This window comes from Spermophilus citellus, assembly GCF_964194105.1.
Source record: "Spermophilus citellus genome assembly, chromosome: 2".
NCBI classification, from domain to species: domain Eukaryota; kingdom Metazoa; phylum Chordata; class Mammalia; order Rodentia; family Sciuridae; genus Spermophilus; species Spermophilus citellus.
The window spans coordinates 73,044,609-73,060,257 of NC_138183.1; the positions used below are offsets into that span (position 1 = coordinate 73,044,609).

General features: G+C 36.7%; 1 protein-coding gene across 1 annotated transcript in view; it reads right to left on the reverse strand.

Annotated features, from left to right (window-relative positions):
- Nucleotides 1-15,649, reverse strand: part of TRPM3 (transient receptor potential cation channel subfamily M member 3) — a 279,668-nt gene that overhangs the window by 237,471 nt on the left and 26,548 nt on the right. The window contains exon 4 of the mRNA XM_081264172.1: nt 10,157-10,328. Coding sequence (XP_081120298.1) covers nt 10,157-10,328 — 172 coding nt within the window. The remainder of the gene's footprint in view (nt 1-10,156; nt 10,329-15,649) is intronic.

Here is a 15,649-nt window from a genome sequence, read left to right on the forward strand (position 1 = left end):
AGCTGGACAGGTTCCTTACCTACAGGTCAAGAATGATAGGGGCCACCCCTGGGAGTGGGTGGGGAAAGAAAACTGGGACGTCTTAGGAAGATGAACAAGTTGCAAGATCTAATGTACAACATACAATTTGAGGACCATAGCTAATAATGGTGTACTGAATTCAGGATTTTTGCTAAATGAGTAGATTATGGCTATTCTTGCCATAGAGGGAAAATGGGTAACTGCATAACATTATGGGATGTTAATTTGTCCCACTACAGTACTATTTTACTACATATGTGGCTTATAGCATCATTTTGTATAAATATGTACATTAATTTTAAATTTTTTAAAATAAGATACACATATACTTGTGAGAGGAAGACCCCAAACTCCCACACAAGACAGCCTGACTAATTCCAAAGGTGTGTTCTTTTACAAAAGTAATACCTTTTCACTCTAAAAGTCAACATCAAGAAGTTTTTGAAGATATAAAGAGTATCACTTCTTGTCTTTCCCTCCACAACCTAAATCTCACTATAAATATGACTTGTTCAAGCATATAAATGTGATTATACATTTGTTTAATATAGTTGTTATACAATAGACTTTATACAAACACACACATTTATTTTAGTTGTAAATAGACACAATTCCTTTATTTCATTTATTTGTATGTGGTGCTGAGGATTGAACCCAGGGCCTCACACATGCTAGGCAAGCACTATACTGCTGAGCTACAACCCCAGCCCTGTACAGTAGACTTTTAAGAAAAGAAAAACATATCCTCTTAAATTTCTATGAGTTCAAAGCTTTTACATTATTCGTAATACTTTTAGAATATTTCACTATACATCTACATATAACTTGAACTATTTGCTATTGATGAATCATTGGGTTATTTCCATTTGTTACTAAAAATATAACATTGTATATATACACAGAATAAATTCCTAGAGGTAAAATTACAGGGCTCAAGGGCATGCACATTTAAAATTTGACAGAGGTAGCAAAACTATCTTTCACATGTTGTTGTCTATAATTACCAAAAATGGGCACATATTTCCATATATACTGACACTAGATATTTTCAACCTTTGGTTTTTGCCAATTTGATAGGTTAAACATTTCATTGTCAAATGAAGCTGAGCATTTGTATTTTGTTTCTTGTGAAGATCTTGTTGGTATATTTTATCTATTTTCCCAAAGGGCTTCTCACACTTTTCTTTTTGATTTGTAGATACTCTTTGCATATAATGGAAATTATCCCATTGTCATGGTTATAATATTTTCTTGACTTAGTAATTTGTATTTTAAAATTATTTATTTTCCAATGGGATTTATGAATATTATTATAGGAACTTGTGTGAATGAACAAGTCCCAATTTTGATTTAGGTTAAACATCCCTAATCTGAAAATTTTACATCCAAAAAAATTTTCAAATCTGAATCGTTTCACTTACTAGTATTTAAGACAATAATACTCAACATGATAGTGATGGGAAAAAAATACTAGACCAAAATAGAGCAAAGAAATTGTTGTACAATAGAGTATCCAGAGAGCAAAAGCAAAATTTATTTGCAAAGTTCTTGCTTATGGTTTCATTAAATCCGTAAGGCAATTCATTCTCCTAGTTTTTTTTTTAACTCTCCAAGGTAAAAGGGAAACCCCAATTGTCTATAAATCATCTAAATCTACCATTTGGGCTTTATTGATTATACAAACTAAAATAAAAATAGGGTTGGATAAATGACACATGTGTTAAAGATGTCAATGGTGCTCTTTAATCTATGTCAAATTTTTAGGGTAAGTGGGTGTCATAATTTAACAATAGGAAAATGCTAATACATACCAGGGGTCTACTACAGTCCAGGGAAATAAATGACATGTACTAGAAATGGAATGTAAATTTTTGAAAAACAATGCCTCATGGTGTTTTACTTCATGAATTTATTCATTCACTCGAGATTTATATTTCTACCCAGTCTCTCATGTCCAAAATAAATCTCAGTAATTTGTAGATCAAAAATTAGCATTTTCTTGTTATTCAATTTCAAACTCCATTCTGTTAGAATCTTGATTTATTAAAATAGTCCCTGGGCAACGTTGTCACGGATTAGATTCTCCATCTCCCTCCCTGGCCCATGGGTAAAGCAGCTGTATCTCTGGGCCCTTGTATCTTCTCCCACATTAGCTAATAACTGTGCACAGCAGGATTTTTCTGAGAACCCAGGACTCTGACAGGAAAACTCCCAGCCTTGAGCATATTCCTGGATTCACTGAGCCCAAAATATACAAAGCAGTGGTGCTAAAAACAGCTGCTGCTAAATTCGAAATTCTGATCTGATTTACTTCATAAGTTAATTCTACCTGGTAAGCAGGTCAGTGTGTCTCTTCAAATGAAAAAGAACTTCCGGACAGCCATAATGGCAGAGAATCGATTCAAGTTCTTTTACAGTTTTCAAATATGCTGGGAGCTCTAAGGCGGACGACTTTGGTTTTCACCCAGGAGATCACTGGTTCATGATTCAGCACCAATGAATTCTAGAGGAACTTCCTGATAGCAAATGATATTAGGATTTAAAGAAGTATCAGAGCTGACATCTAGCTTGTGCTTTAAATTTAGGGTATCAGAGTTTTTGGAGGTTGTCAAATGTTTTGTATCGTATTGCCACTGTGAAAGAAGTGATGTTTCTTTTACATAAATCTTTAACTGAGGATATACTCCAAATAGTATTTCCTAAGGGATGCTGTTGGTGTTTGGGTGAGGCAGTTCTTCAGGTGAAAATGTCTTGCATATAATAGAAGGCGGAAATTCCTGCTCCCTCTCCTATGCCATGAATAAGCACCAGAAATCATGACCCTAAATCTTCTCTCATATTTTTAAAGGCATCCTATAGGAAACCAAGTCTCCCTAGTTAAGAACAATACTACAATCATATTTTAGGATTATCACCAAGAAATGTGGTGAAGGAACCAGAGTGTAAATGAGACATATATAAGTACTTACTTGTGACTAAGTACAACAAAACCTCACTGCAACAAAATGCTTTACATTGGTGTGTGTGTGTGTGTGTGTGTGTGTGTGTGTGTGATCTCTCAAACACATACCAATTTAAAGTCCAGTTTAGTTTAGCCAAGTGGATTTTACCAACCTCCAGTAACCAACTGGACTTTACTGACTTACCTTGTGTACCACATGTTCACAGTATTCACATATCATATATCTCCAAGCAAAGAGGAAATACTTATTCCCCATTCCCCTGTTCCACCCACTGACCCCTAGCAACAAAATCCACATAACTTATTCTATCCTACTGGGAACCAATCTGATCATTTTTGTTAGTTTGTGTGAATAAGCACATAATTATATGAATAGGTGCTGGCTTGGGAACTTCATGATAAAATATTTTTCCATAGACTTCTAAACTCCAATATGCTCAAATACCAAGTTTGATTGTATTTTATGAATTCTGCAATCATTTCTGCTCCTTATTTACTTGGAAATAAATGCCAAGCTCATTTTAATCTTCTTTAGAGGAGAGTACTCTAGACAGCCTCATCAGGTGAGACCACACTTAAATGTCAAATGTTACTCTGGGGCAAAGAAAGAACAGCATCAAAGTCTCTTCCAAGTGAACTTTGAAGGTGGCAAAAGAACTGGCTCTGGAAATCCAAGCCTATCCAGACACCCCCATCAACTAACATCACAAAAAAATATGTATCTCTAAAGTCTGCACGAAGAAATAATCTTAGACTGGATTTAGTTTGACATAGAGTTCCTTTTCAAGCAGGGAGACAGTCAAAAGACTCTAGCTTCTTAAAGGAATTTTCTACATGTGCAGTTGATGTTTACAATATAATTAGATGTGCAATCCAAATAAAATTTCCATCTGGCCAAATCTAAATGACAGGCAAATACAAACAATATCTTAAACAATACAAAATATTTGTAGTATCCCTTTGGAATAAAGTGGTAAATTATAAGAAAATCTAGTACTAGACTGAATCTTAATTTTCAAGATCAACTCTGGGATAATGCACATTCAGCCCCAATTCTGGCACCTGCAATCCCACCGATGTATCCTGTTACTCTTAAACACTTAGAATCTGAATCTGCAAGGAAAGCTTATATTTCTCATTATACTGTTTACTCCAGCTGGAGTGACAACTACAACTTAGAGTCTATTTTCAACAGTATTACAGAAAAAGACAGTTTTCTGATTATCACTGCAGTGACCACAAATTGTTCAATTACTCTTTGATAAGCAATGTCAATAGAGACTTGATGACATGGGCCAGGGTATAATTTCAAGCCTCTATTTCCCCTTGGGGACTTCTCCATAACTACAGGAGTGTGGCTTCTTCAATACCAGAATAAGGGTCTAAATTAACCTAGTGAAGATATTCTAATGAATGCCCTAGACTTCAGGTGAGAGGTCTGAGTCTTGGGGTAGAACCTGTGACAGTCTGATGGTGTCCTCTGGGGTACACGTACCCCTGAGAAGGCACAAAGAGAACCAATGTCCTGAACTTCCATATGGCAGAATCCTTTCCTAGGTTGACTTTCTCACAAGACTGAGAGGAATTACCAATCTTGTTCGCAGATGCAGAAATCAAAACCTAAGAGAAATACAATAACTTGCCTGAGGTCATGAGACATGATGATCTGAATTCCTGGGTCCACTTGCTTCTGTCAATTTATAGGACTTGGAATAGACATCCCCCCCTTTTTTTCCCTAAAGATATAATCTTCCTTTCAAACTCTTAGAGGGCAAATCAAAATTGGTGGGGATTTTTCTAACCTTCATTTTAAGAATTGTAATGTTAGCATTTGTTTTAGATGGTTTCCAGTCAGCTGAGAGTAGAATTGTGTACTAGAAAAGATGATCACCAAACTTTAAAGATAAACTTTAACATGTTTTTAAGTCAATATTCATACATTTCTTGAGCACATTATTGTTAATTCAATGCATGTATACAATGTGTAGTAATCAAGTCAGAGGAGTCATCTCACCTTTTCAAACATTAACCGTGTGTGTGTGTGTGTGTGTGTGTGTGTGTGTGTGTGTGTGTTGGGAAGTTTAGATTCTTCTCGTCATCTTAAAATACATCAGATTGTTTGAAAAAATAGTTACCCTACTGTGTCATAGAAAACCAGAATTAAATCCCTTCTCACTGTGTTTTGATGCTCCTGAAATGTGTCTTATTTTTAAAAAGATCTGTTAAAGAATGCTTGGATCAACATTTGTTGTTACATTGCTACTGAGTTAAGGAGATAGTTGTAAAATTGAGCCTATGTGTGGCCAACACAAGTTGAAAAAAAATACTTTGGTACTGAAATGTGTATGGATGAAATAATATGCTGTCTGGGTTTCATTAATTTCCATAGAGGAGGGAAGTGGTGGGTTTACATATCCAGGAAATAAACCTGGGCATAGGTTGATGAATACAGAGGCTAGGTGATAGTTTTAGGTTACATGTCAACTAGCAGTACTGTGCCTGCCATGTAATATATATTACTAATAGTCATAGTAATACCCTGGCCATGATAATGTGCTCTAGTTTTGGCATGTTTGGAATTTAATAATGTTTACAAAATGTATGGTGGGGTCTTAAAGCTTCATCAGGCACTTGGATGCTGCTTTCTGGAGTAGCTCATATATATTTTCTATCTTGAATTCTACCATGTTTTATTACCTCTTCTGCTGCCATCCTTATTCAAACCACTGTCCTCTTTCCCCGGCAACACTTCAGTAGCCTGCTAAGAGCATCTCCTTGCTTTTAATCTTATCCCTGACCACATTTTAACCTCTAGATTAGAATTTCAGTGACTTTTTTTTTTTTAAGGGAGATACTATAAATTGCCAGATCCAAACTCATTATAACAAAATCCAAGTTTTTACCAAGCATTTCCTGCTTTTCATTGAACTCTTGAACTTCTGTCCCTGCTTTAATTCTCCATGGAATGCTCTTTCCAGTCCCTGCCCCCCCCCCCACATATCTGTCAGGCCTCTGCTTCAATGTGATCTCCTCATTAGAGGCTCTTCCTATCACCTGATATAAATGATTCTCTGAAACACATAAGCATGCATGCAGACATATATCTCCAGATCTTGATTTTTTAATAGCACTTTTTACTGTCAGACATCACATATTTTCTTATTTATTACTGTTTATCTTTGACTTAAGATCAATGAATTAAACAATTGTTGCTGTTACTTTCCAGACCTTAACTATTACTGGCACATGAGCTCAGTAAATATTTATTTATGGAAGAGAAGATTGGCCTTGTTCCTTGCATATTAAATTTGAAGTTTAAAAATTGCAGATAGTGTTCTAAAGCAGGTAGCTGTTCATGTCTAAAAGGTTTCTCTTTTATAAACAAAGCCCAGCAGTAATCCCTTACAATGCTCACTATTGACTGTCAACAGTAGGAATGGGTAGGGAGAAGGGGAGAGAATGAGGTAATGAATGCCAGAGTGCTGAGAAAAATGGAGAACATTGGCACTTGTAATATGTTATTATTAATAACTAGAGTGTTGGTGATAAAGAGCTTATGGGTGTCCTGAGAGGGATTCACTTTATATTTAAGGGAAATACCGTCCAGAGGATTATGTCATCTATGTAAGAAAAGAGGATTATGGGTAGGTTACTGCCACATGCAGGTCACCACTAGTGATGAGGTCTGGCACTTTATTGAGGAAAGTGTCATATGTGTGCAGATGTCCTGGGGATGTCCTAAGGGTGAGGAGGTAGAGAATATAATCATGGCTCTAATTTGCAGGAAATTGAGTTTCAGAGTTGTACTTTAGATTTCCCAAACTTTTAAAGCAAGAAATGAAAATGTAAATGGGATATTCATTTTTTTTGTTTATTTTTCAGAATTTATTTTAAAAGGAAAAAAATGTAAGGAAATATATCTTAACAAGCACATGGAAATAGTAGGAGACCTTCAATGATACATAAAATTATAAGAGGTTATGAGGGGCAAGGGGGAGGGAAAAAAAGGGAGAGAATTGAACAACAACAGGGGAGGTAGAGAGGGAAGATGGGAGGGGAGGGGAGGGGAGGGGGGATAGTAGGGGATAGGAAAGATAGCAGAATACAACAGTCACTAATATGGCATTATGTAAAAATGTGAATATGTAACAGACGTGATTCTGCAATCTGTATTTGGGGTGAAAATGGGAGTTCAAAACACAATTTGAGTCAAATGTATGAAAGATGATATATCATGAGCTATGTAATGCTTTAAATAATCAATAAAACAAACAAACAAAAAGATTCTGCACAGGATTGCTATTTCTCTAAAATTTAATAATTTCTCTACGTGTCACTATGTAAATGGAATTTTTAGAATAAACTCACAGAATAAAATTTAATTTTTGAAAGAACCACATTATTGCTAATTATGATATAAAGAAAAAATGTCTAGATTAGAAAGTAAAAGTGCTGCTCTAAATATTGGCTGAGGAGGATTGCATCAAGGGTTTGTATTCTTAGGCTGTTTTGTGTGATGACCAGGTTCACTTTTTGCCCATCGTCTCAGTTCTGTTCTGTAGGTTTCTATGTTCTCTGTGGGCTCTTTGCTGATAGCTGGAGACCTCTATGTCAGTGAGTCTGGATCACCTTTACACTGTGAGGAGCTTGCTGCCCCTCCCTGCCTTGTGGACTAAATACAGCAATAAGGGAAACAGATACAATCAGTATCTTTTGAATCCATCTCTCAGTTTTTCCAAGACCAAGAGTGCTCAGGGACATGGGACTTTCTGTGCTAAACCTGCCACAGTTCCAGGCAAACTGGGATGAGTTGTTTGCTTGCCACCCTTAAGTTCAGGGATAGAACTGGGGTAGGAGCCGAATCACACATCATTTACTACAGCTCATGGGCAAATTCCTCACCCTGTACCACTTAAAATCCTATGACTTTAATCTCTGGAACCTTCCTCTATTTAATTTCATTACTGAATGGTAGCCTATGGGTTTCTTTGATGCCTCAAAGACAGTCACCAAAGTGCCCTAGTTTGAGCCTTGCCCCTTAGACCCCAGATTAGTCCCCACTTATCATGTGCCCATACGCTGCTACTTGTCTCCATGGGTTAGCAAGGACCTAGCGTCTACACAAATGGGATGCGATATGTCCATGATGATCTGCCTACCCACAGACTAGCATTTGGTGCCATGTCTTCCAACATTCCTGATGTCCCAACCATCTGCTCTGGCCTGCTCTTCACATTCCAGGCTGCTGAGCTCTGCTCCTCACTGAGGCCAGGCCACTATCCATGAGCCTCCCTGGATTTCCTCTGCAGATTACTCACACATTCAGTACTTCTGCAAGCTTTGGAGAAAGGTGTACCTTGAGGTACATAAAGTCCATCACAAAGGTGTCCTCCCTGGGATGACCAATTAGAAAAGGGCACCTTTCCTCTGGGAACTCTGTAAGGTACAAGGCTTGACTAACAGAGCCCTGACTGGGTTTTAACTCCAGCTTACATCCCTTTGATGGAAACTTAAGTTACATACCCACACATCCAGCTCTGCTCCCACACTACTGACTAGCTGGCCCAGGCACCAGCAAGCCCTAGCATAATGAAGGTGGTTTGCCTGTCTAGACAGATTTTTCTCATCACTGAGTTCCTAACTAGACCCTTTATTCTTTTTGTTTTCCTGCTTCTGTGCCTTTTAGCTCTCATTCCTAACCTGATGGTAAAAGAAAAGATTCAGTCTGTAAAAACCTAAGTAGATAACACGAATTGCATAACGTTTGCAACTAATTGCCCATTCTATCAAATATTGTAACAAAATTCAGTTTTAGTATTGATAGCAAAACCTGCCACCCATTGATAAGATTGTGTCATTACATTTGATCTCTGCTGGACTCTGAATCAGTTTTCTAGGCTTTTCTATTCTTTTTATCCATAAAACATTCACCTTGACCTATTACTGTGTTTCTTCTTTCCAAAGACATTTCAGGAAGGGAGTTTTCTAATACAACTTTTACTTCAGATCTAGGCCCAAAGACAGTACTCCAGAATTCACTGTGAAAAGAATGAAAGTGTAAAACTTGGCTACTAAGCAGCAGTAATTCCTCAAACACCCAAAGACGAGAGTATAGGAAGGAGAAGTTGTGGTCTGGTGGGTCTACCATCCCAACTGTGGCAGGAAGGCCACTGTACCAAGGGGGAAACCCATTTGGAATAGATGCAGGAAAAATATCAGAGAAAAGAAAAGTGATTTGGGCACACTGAGCCACATTACACTGGAGTTTTGAAAACTAATGCATGCAAAGAGAATCTTTTAGTATTTGGAATTGCAGGCTTTGGGATGTCAATCAATTAGAGCCAAGTTTCCTTGAGTGGGACACATCATACCATCAAGTTTGAACTTGTCATGAAGCCTGGAGTGGTACTTTGAAAAGAAACTGAATTTTATTTTGTGAGGATGGACAGTAGATTGATCACATTTAAACGTAAGCTGCTTAGTGATCTGAGGAGCATTGTTGTTGGTACTCTTTTACACTTAAATGTTTACACAAAAAATACAACATAGAGCCCATCAGCCATTTAAGAGATGTTATTAATGTAACCAGTAGATATGTATTATGTGATGCACATAAATAAACACATGTACCTAAACATATATCTAGAGACAATATGAACATAGAATTATGAGATGAGTTAAAATTTCATCAAGATGGTTTTGCATGATGCTTTAGCTTAGGGGATGTTCAGTGCCCTTGAAATGCCTTTGCGTAGCTAGATCTGTGCAATGATCAAAATACTGTCTTTCCTTTTTCTTTTTTTAGTCACTAGAAAAGCTTATAGAGTAAAAAAAAAAAAAATTCTCCAGGGTAACTTTTTCTCCTTGGAGTCCTATGAAAAGGATGTAAAAAAAAAAGTTTGGAGGGAAAGCATAGCTGCATTGACATACCCCTCATGGGGTTGAAATGTTCTGCATAATAAATGGGCTTGGGCCTAGTTATTCCATCATCAGTTCTTTTGCCTCCATTGCCCTCCTCTGGACCACTGTCTCTCATTTGAACCACTGGCCCAGGAGAAAACATGATCCATGTTTACAATTTGCTCAAGTTTATGTATTACTGCTGCATGATATATAATTTTACTTTCTGTGTACTTTCTACAAGGCATGGCAGTGGGACAGTGGGCAACTTACTTGTGTTTATCTTCTGAAGTGAAATATGCTTTTCCAGTTGTCTCCGAAGTTTCACTTCGGCTCCGTATTTTCCAGTCGTGCCATTGTCAGCCAGGATGAAATGGGAATGCATGCTGTTGAGAACAGTGAGCTTGCTCATGGGATTGGACATGGTTTGGTATGGCCGGACTACCTGCAGGGAATCAAAAGGAAAAGGCAGAAGTTAGAAAAGCAAACAAGATATGAAAAGGAGAACTGGAAAGAGAGAGAAAACATCCATTCTTTGGTACAGTGGAAGTGTAGTCTGCATTCTCAGAATTGCTTCGGGTAGAAGCAAGATTTATGGTAAGAGTTCCATTCAAAGCAAGACTGTGCTTAAAAGCTTTAAAGAAATGAGTTTATGCTTTTTTGCTCTAAAAAAACTGATTAGCAGATGATTGTTTTATTTTGATCTTTTATTTGTCAATGAACCAAAAATAATCTTTAGTTATCTTGTTTTTCTTCTTGTTAATAATTTAATTAATTCATTGGTACTTTATAATCCTATCCTATATAATGGGTTCATTGCAACATATTCCTACATCACATTCATGTGACTATTTCAATAGTCACAGCAAAATCACAATTCTGGAGCAAGCAGAGGGTCTAGGGATGGAGAAAATATGTTCTTCTCTATCAATCCCATTCAGCAATCTAAAGGCCTGTTATTTAAAATAAACACTGTTCTTAGTAGATACCTTATTTAACTGTGAAATAGCTTGAATATAGAATAACTGCCTCTTGAGACAAATATAGATCGGCCTCCAAATGTTCACCTCTGGCTTATTCTACTTTTTCTTGATTTTTACTTTCATGGTGAATTACAGTAGCTAAAATAGAACAATTTTAGTGTGGTCTCTCAGATTTGGGGTATAAAAAGATAAAGCAACTAGGTCACAATATATGTTGATTATGTACATTTCCTTTATTCTTTGCAACAATCCTGTAAGTTTCATGCTATGTTCATTTTATAGATGAAGAAACTGAAAAATGGACAGATAAATTGGAAATTTACACCTGGATCTGCCTGATTCCAAAATCTGTACTCTTTCCACACTGCTTAGATCCAATGGAAACATAAGGTGATGTGTTGGAAATCCAGTACTAACATATTTGGACAGAAACTTCACTCAAATCTAGGAAAGGGAACATTTAACAGGCTCACTGCTACATGGTCTCAGTACAGCAATCAGTGTACTGAATCATGGAAATTGACAAGACAAATAAATGCTACTGGGTTTTTATTTCTCTGCCTTTGTGCAGTGTATACATTAATTATTGAGTTGAGATGTTCTTGTTCTTTTTCAGTGTTCAATAACTCACCATGAAAAGCTGTAGTAAGATTGAGTAGTTTGTTAAAAGAATTACAAAGTGATTTAGTAAGGGCAGTCTTTGATAGTAAAGATCTCATGTAAGTTATTTTTTAGACCTTTGGTACTGATTCAAAATCCCACATTTCTATGTGCCTGGAAAATAAAATGTGCTTAATAAATAGTGAATGAATGGATAAGCAAACTTGAGACAAATGTTTTGTTCAAATCTGAAAAAAAATCCTCTTTTCTGAATTATTTGGGAATTGATTTAAATTTAAAATGGATATATAATTCTAAGCTTTTAAAAGCTTCTAATACATGCCCCATTTCTCAACATAGCATTGATATGTTAATTCATAGCTTCATTATAGTTACATCTTATTGATAAAGATTATAACTTTTTAGTTATTGCTTTTAGTGATCACATGGAGCAGTAATCAGTTACTGCTTTGTCTACATGAGTGAATGAGAACCCTTGAAAATGCAGAGGCAGTGGACAGCTACACCCATCCCAAGCTCTTTATCACTGGAAGAGTAGGTCACTTGTGGTTGAAATTTCCATTTTGTTGCTACTCAAGTTTTTATTATAAAACATTCATTCTACAGTAAAGTGCAAGTTAATAAATATTAATGCTTTGTTGAAAGAGGCTTAGAAATTCTTTTTTCTATTCTTGAAGTGCCTCTGCATTGTGCTTTTGGACAAAAGAAAATACTTTTGTTACTGTTCTTTCTTTTCTAACAGCGGTTTCTGACGACTCCATGTGAAGGAGAGGGAAGATACAAAGCAGTTCTGTGAGAGGTGGAGTTGACGGATGTTCTAGACGTTAAACTGTGTGTGATTGTGAACCTCAGAAGTTTCTGCTGGCTGAGATACACAGTTTCAAATTCCTGGAAATCCCACTTGAAGACCATTGGAGAAAATGAAATTTTCAACTACTAAAAGTATAGAAATGATTCTGTGCCAAGCTGATATATTCATCACAATTTGATAATAAAAGAAGGTAATCAAACCATCTGTGTTCTAAACATCTCTTTCCTCCAATCCTGGATTCTAAAGATATTGGTGGTTTGGTCTTCTGACTTTTGACCCTGTTTTATTGTGAAACATAGCTCAACATCTCTTTGGGACTATTGAACATCTGAATCAGTCATGATAAGAAGGTCAAATTTACAGGGTCTTAATTTTTTCATTGTACTGACCTCCTTTTCTTTTGATTTGGTGTGAAGGCAAGTTTAAGGTCAGAGTTTGCTGAATGAAAGGAGATATAAATCTGAAAACTAAGTAAAATGCCCTAATCTACTTTCAGACCTTACTGGAGGAAGGTGTACTGAGTCCTGGAACAATCCTGCACACATGATCATGGAAATTACTTGAATCCCAGTTCTGCCAGTGACTGTGAGAACTGGAGTCTCACTTTTTTAATCTGTAAAAAGGAAATGATAAAACCACTTACTTCATGAGGATTAGCTGAGATTATATGTGCAAAGTGCCTGGCTCCTAGCAGGCATTCTATAAATGGTACTTCCTTTTCCAGTTCTGCTCTATCTTGCCAACTATAAGCTGAGTTTCCAGTTGTAAACCAGTGATCAAATTGAAATATGAGACAAATCATGGACTTTTGTTTTATCCAAGACATTTAACTTAATGTAAGGAAAAAAAACCCCCAACCATTTGTTGGCAAAATATGCAGTATTTTTTCTTTGTCATATCCTCCAAGTATTTGTTGACTAACTGAAAGTTTAAAATAACTGCTCAAGTACTTCAGAGAAATGCATTTTCGTCTAACTTGCCTGCAAAATCCACTTACTATTCTTTGTTACAAATATGGCAGTAGTTTATTTTTGAGTTGCAATTTACATATGTACAAAAGATTTGCTGATCTTTCTGTTGTGTTTTCAAAATAGAAAAATAATGCCTTTTTAATAACATGAATACAAATTAACTTTTCCCTCTGACAAAATATTGGAGGTCATGCAAACACTTTCATTGTTAAAAGCTCATAAACAGAGAAGGGTTTTTTGGAAGTATGTGCTACTGAGAACGATTTTTTTGTGATGTGTTCATAACTTGTAGGTATACTGGATTACTGTAGCATGTTTCTCAGCCAGGACTTTGTCCTAATGCTCTATAACATCTATGGCATGTAATGGCTCATCTTTTTTCCTAAGAATATAGGATGGTCCAGTTTATATTCCATCCTTGGAAGAACTGAGAAGATAGCCATTCACATGATTTTCTGTATTTCATAGTTCAGATAAGAAACCGGAGTTAGGCAAGGTCAAATTGTATCTGAAAGGGTTTCAAACCATGTGAGTGGCATAAATGATGAATATTGTAGTATATATACTTAGAAACATAGTAGTATCTGTACCTAGAAATCTAGGATTTTAGACCCTAATAGTCTCTGATCATCATGGGCTAGAGTACCTCTATGTAATGACATTTTTCTATTCATTCTTGCTCCTCAAGAGTAACCAAAAAACTTCTTTATTCAACCAATTCCTTGTATAGCATTTAGTATGATAATGATATGATAACAGTTCTGCTTTAAGGCATCTGTAATTATCTTGCCTCTGAAACAAAGAGGACTTGTGAAGTGGGGGCTGTCCAAGGGATTAAATGGAGGTAAAAACCCTTTTATATAAGGCATTGGTAAGGACACCCTCACTGCTAAGAAGAGAGTGAGTGAGCTGCTGTAGAAAAACTGAACATCCTTCATGTGCTGACACTAGAGTGCTGCAATTGTGTTCAGGAGCCAGTCTAGAGTTTTCCTACCTGTTTTCGGGAATATTTTGGTCTTTCTCAGGAGTATTTATCAGGAAGTCAGAATATCAGGGTTCTTGTTCCTCTGAGTACTAACTTGTGACCTTGGGCAGGTCTCTGAATTCATTCATTTACTCATGATTTCTTGAGAAACATAATCATGTGTCTAAGTAATATCTTCTAATAAGTATTCAAAATGTTTTTACTAAAAGAAACTTTAGGGGCATTTTTTTTTCATCTATGAAGCAGAAGACCTGATGGTAATTTCTGATGGCTTCGTACCTCTACAATTGAATCTGAACAGCCTATGTTAAAAAAATGTGCGTGCTCTTTTCTAGTTAGTGCAAAACAAAGTGTGTTGGCAAAGTCGTTCTCTCATGTCCTGAGGTCTCTTCCATTTTGAGGTGCTTTCCTTGATAAAATGGCAATTTGATCACCTGAGATTCTTTATTACAAATACAATTGAATTGGGCTTAATTAGGTTTTGGTGCCATCAATCACAAGACTTCTACAATCCCACACCCATTACCTGGTGAGTTGTATATCAACATGCCACAGGCCAAGCAGCAGGATAGGGAATGTACAGCTCAAGGAGTCATCTCTTCCCTCCTAATAGCACCATGGTTTTTAACTTAAACCAGAAGAAAATGAACATTCATTGACCATTTTTTGCATATTAGGTGTTGTGGAACAATCTGTTTTGTATTTATTTTGTAGATGGAATTGGGGACTCAGAAGTGAGATATCCTGACCAAATTTGCCTCATTAACCCCATATAGGTCCTAAGTTCCTTTATAAGCCAGGATGCATTACAGGGGAAGATAGAAAACCCAATCTCATTTTAAATGTCTAGAGGATATTACAGTTAGTTTTGCTGCTGGATATTTTTTATTAGTGGCTCAGCTGCGCCGTGGAATCCTCTGACAGCTGACCAGATTATTTCCAGTTGAGTCATCTAGAACTATATGTATACAAAGGTCAGAAAAGGCACCAGTAGGCAGCAAGATAGGATCGTGCTTTGGTAAGAGAGAAACAAAATGTTTTGAGATTCTCTTAGCATTAGGCATCCATTTCTGCTAGGGAAGAGGGGACACTGCTGAGAAGTAAGAAGCCATCTCTGTGTTAGAGATAAAGAAACATGGTGACTAAGAGAATGAGATAAAAAAGTGAAAGCCTCTGTATGTCCCCATCATCACAGAAGCCTAGGCCAGTGGGACATGGATGGTTATTTCCTATTCAGGCAGAGGAACTGTGAGTACGGGCATAAAGCAGGTCACTCTGAAACTGAGAGTCCATCTCTCAGCTCAGCAGTCCACACAGGAACCAGCAAACCAAGGGACCCATTTCCAAAGAGCACCCAGATACTTTAGCTGTGTGATGCCCACTAAAATTCACAGG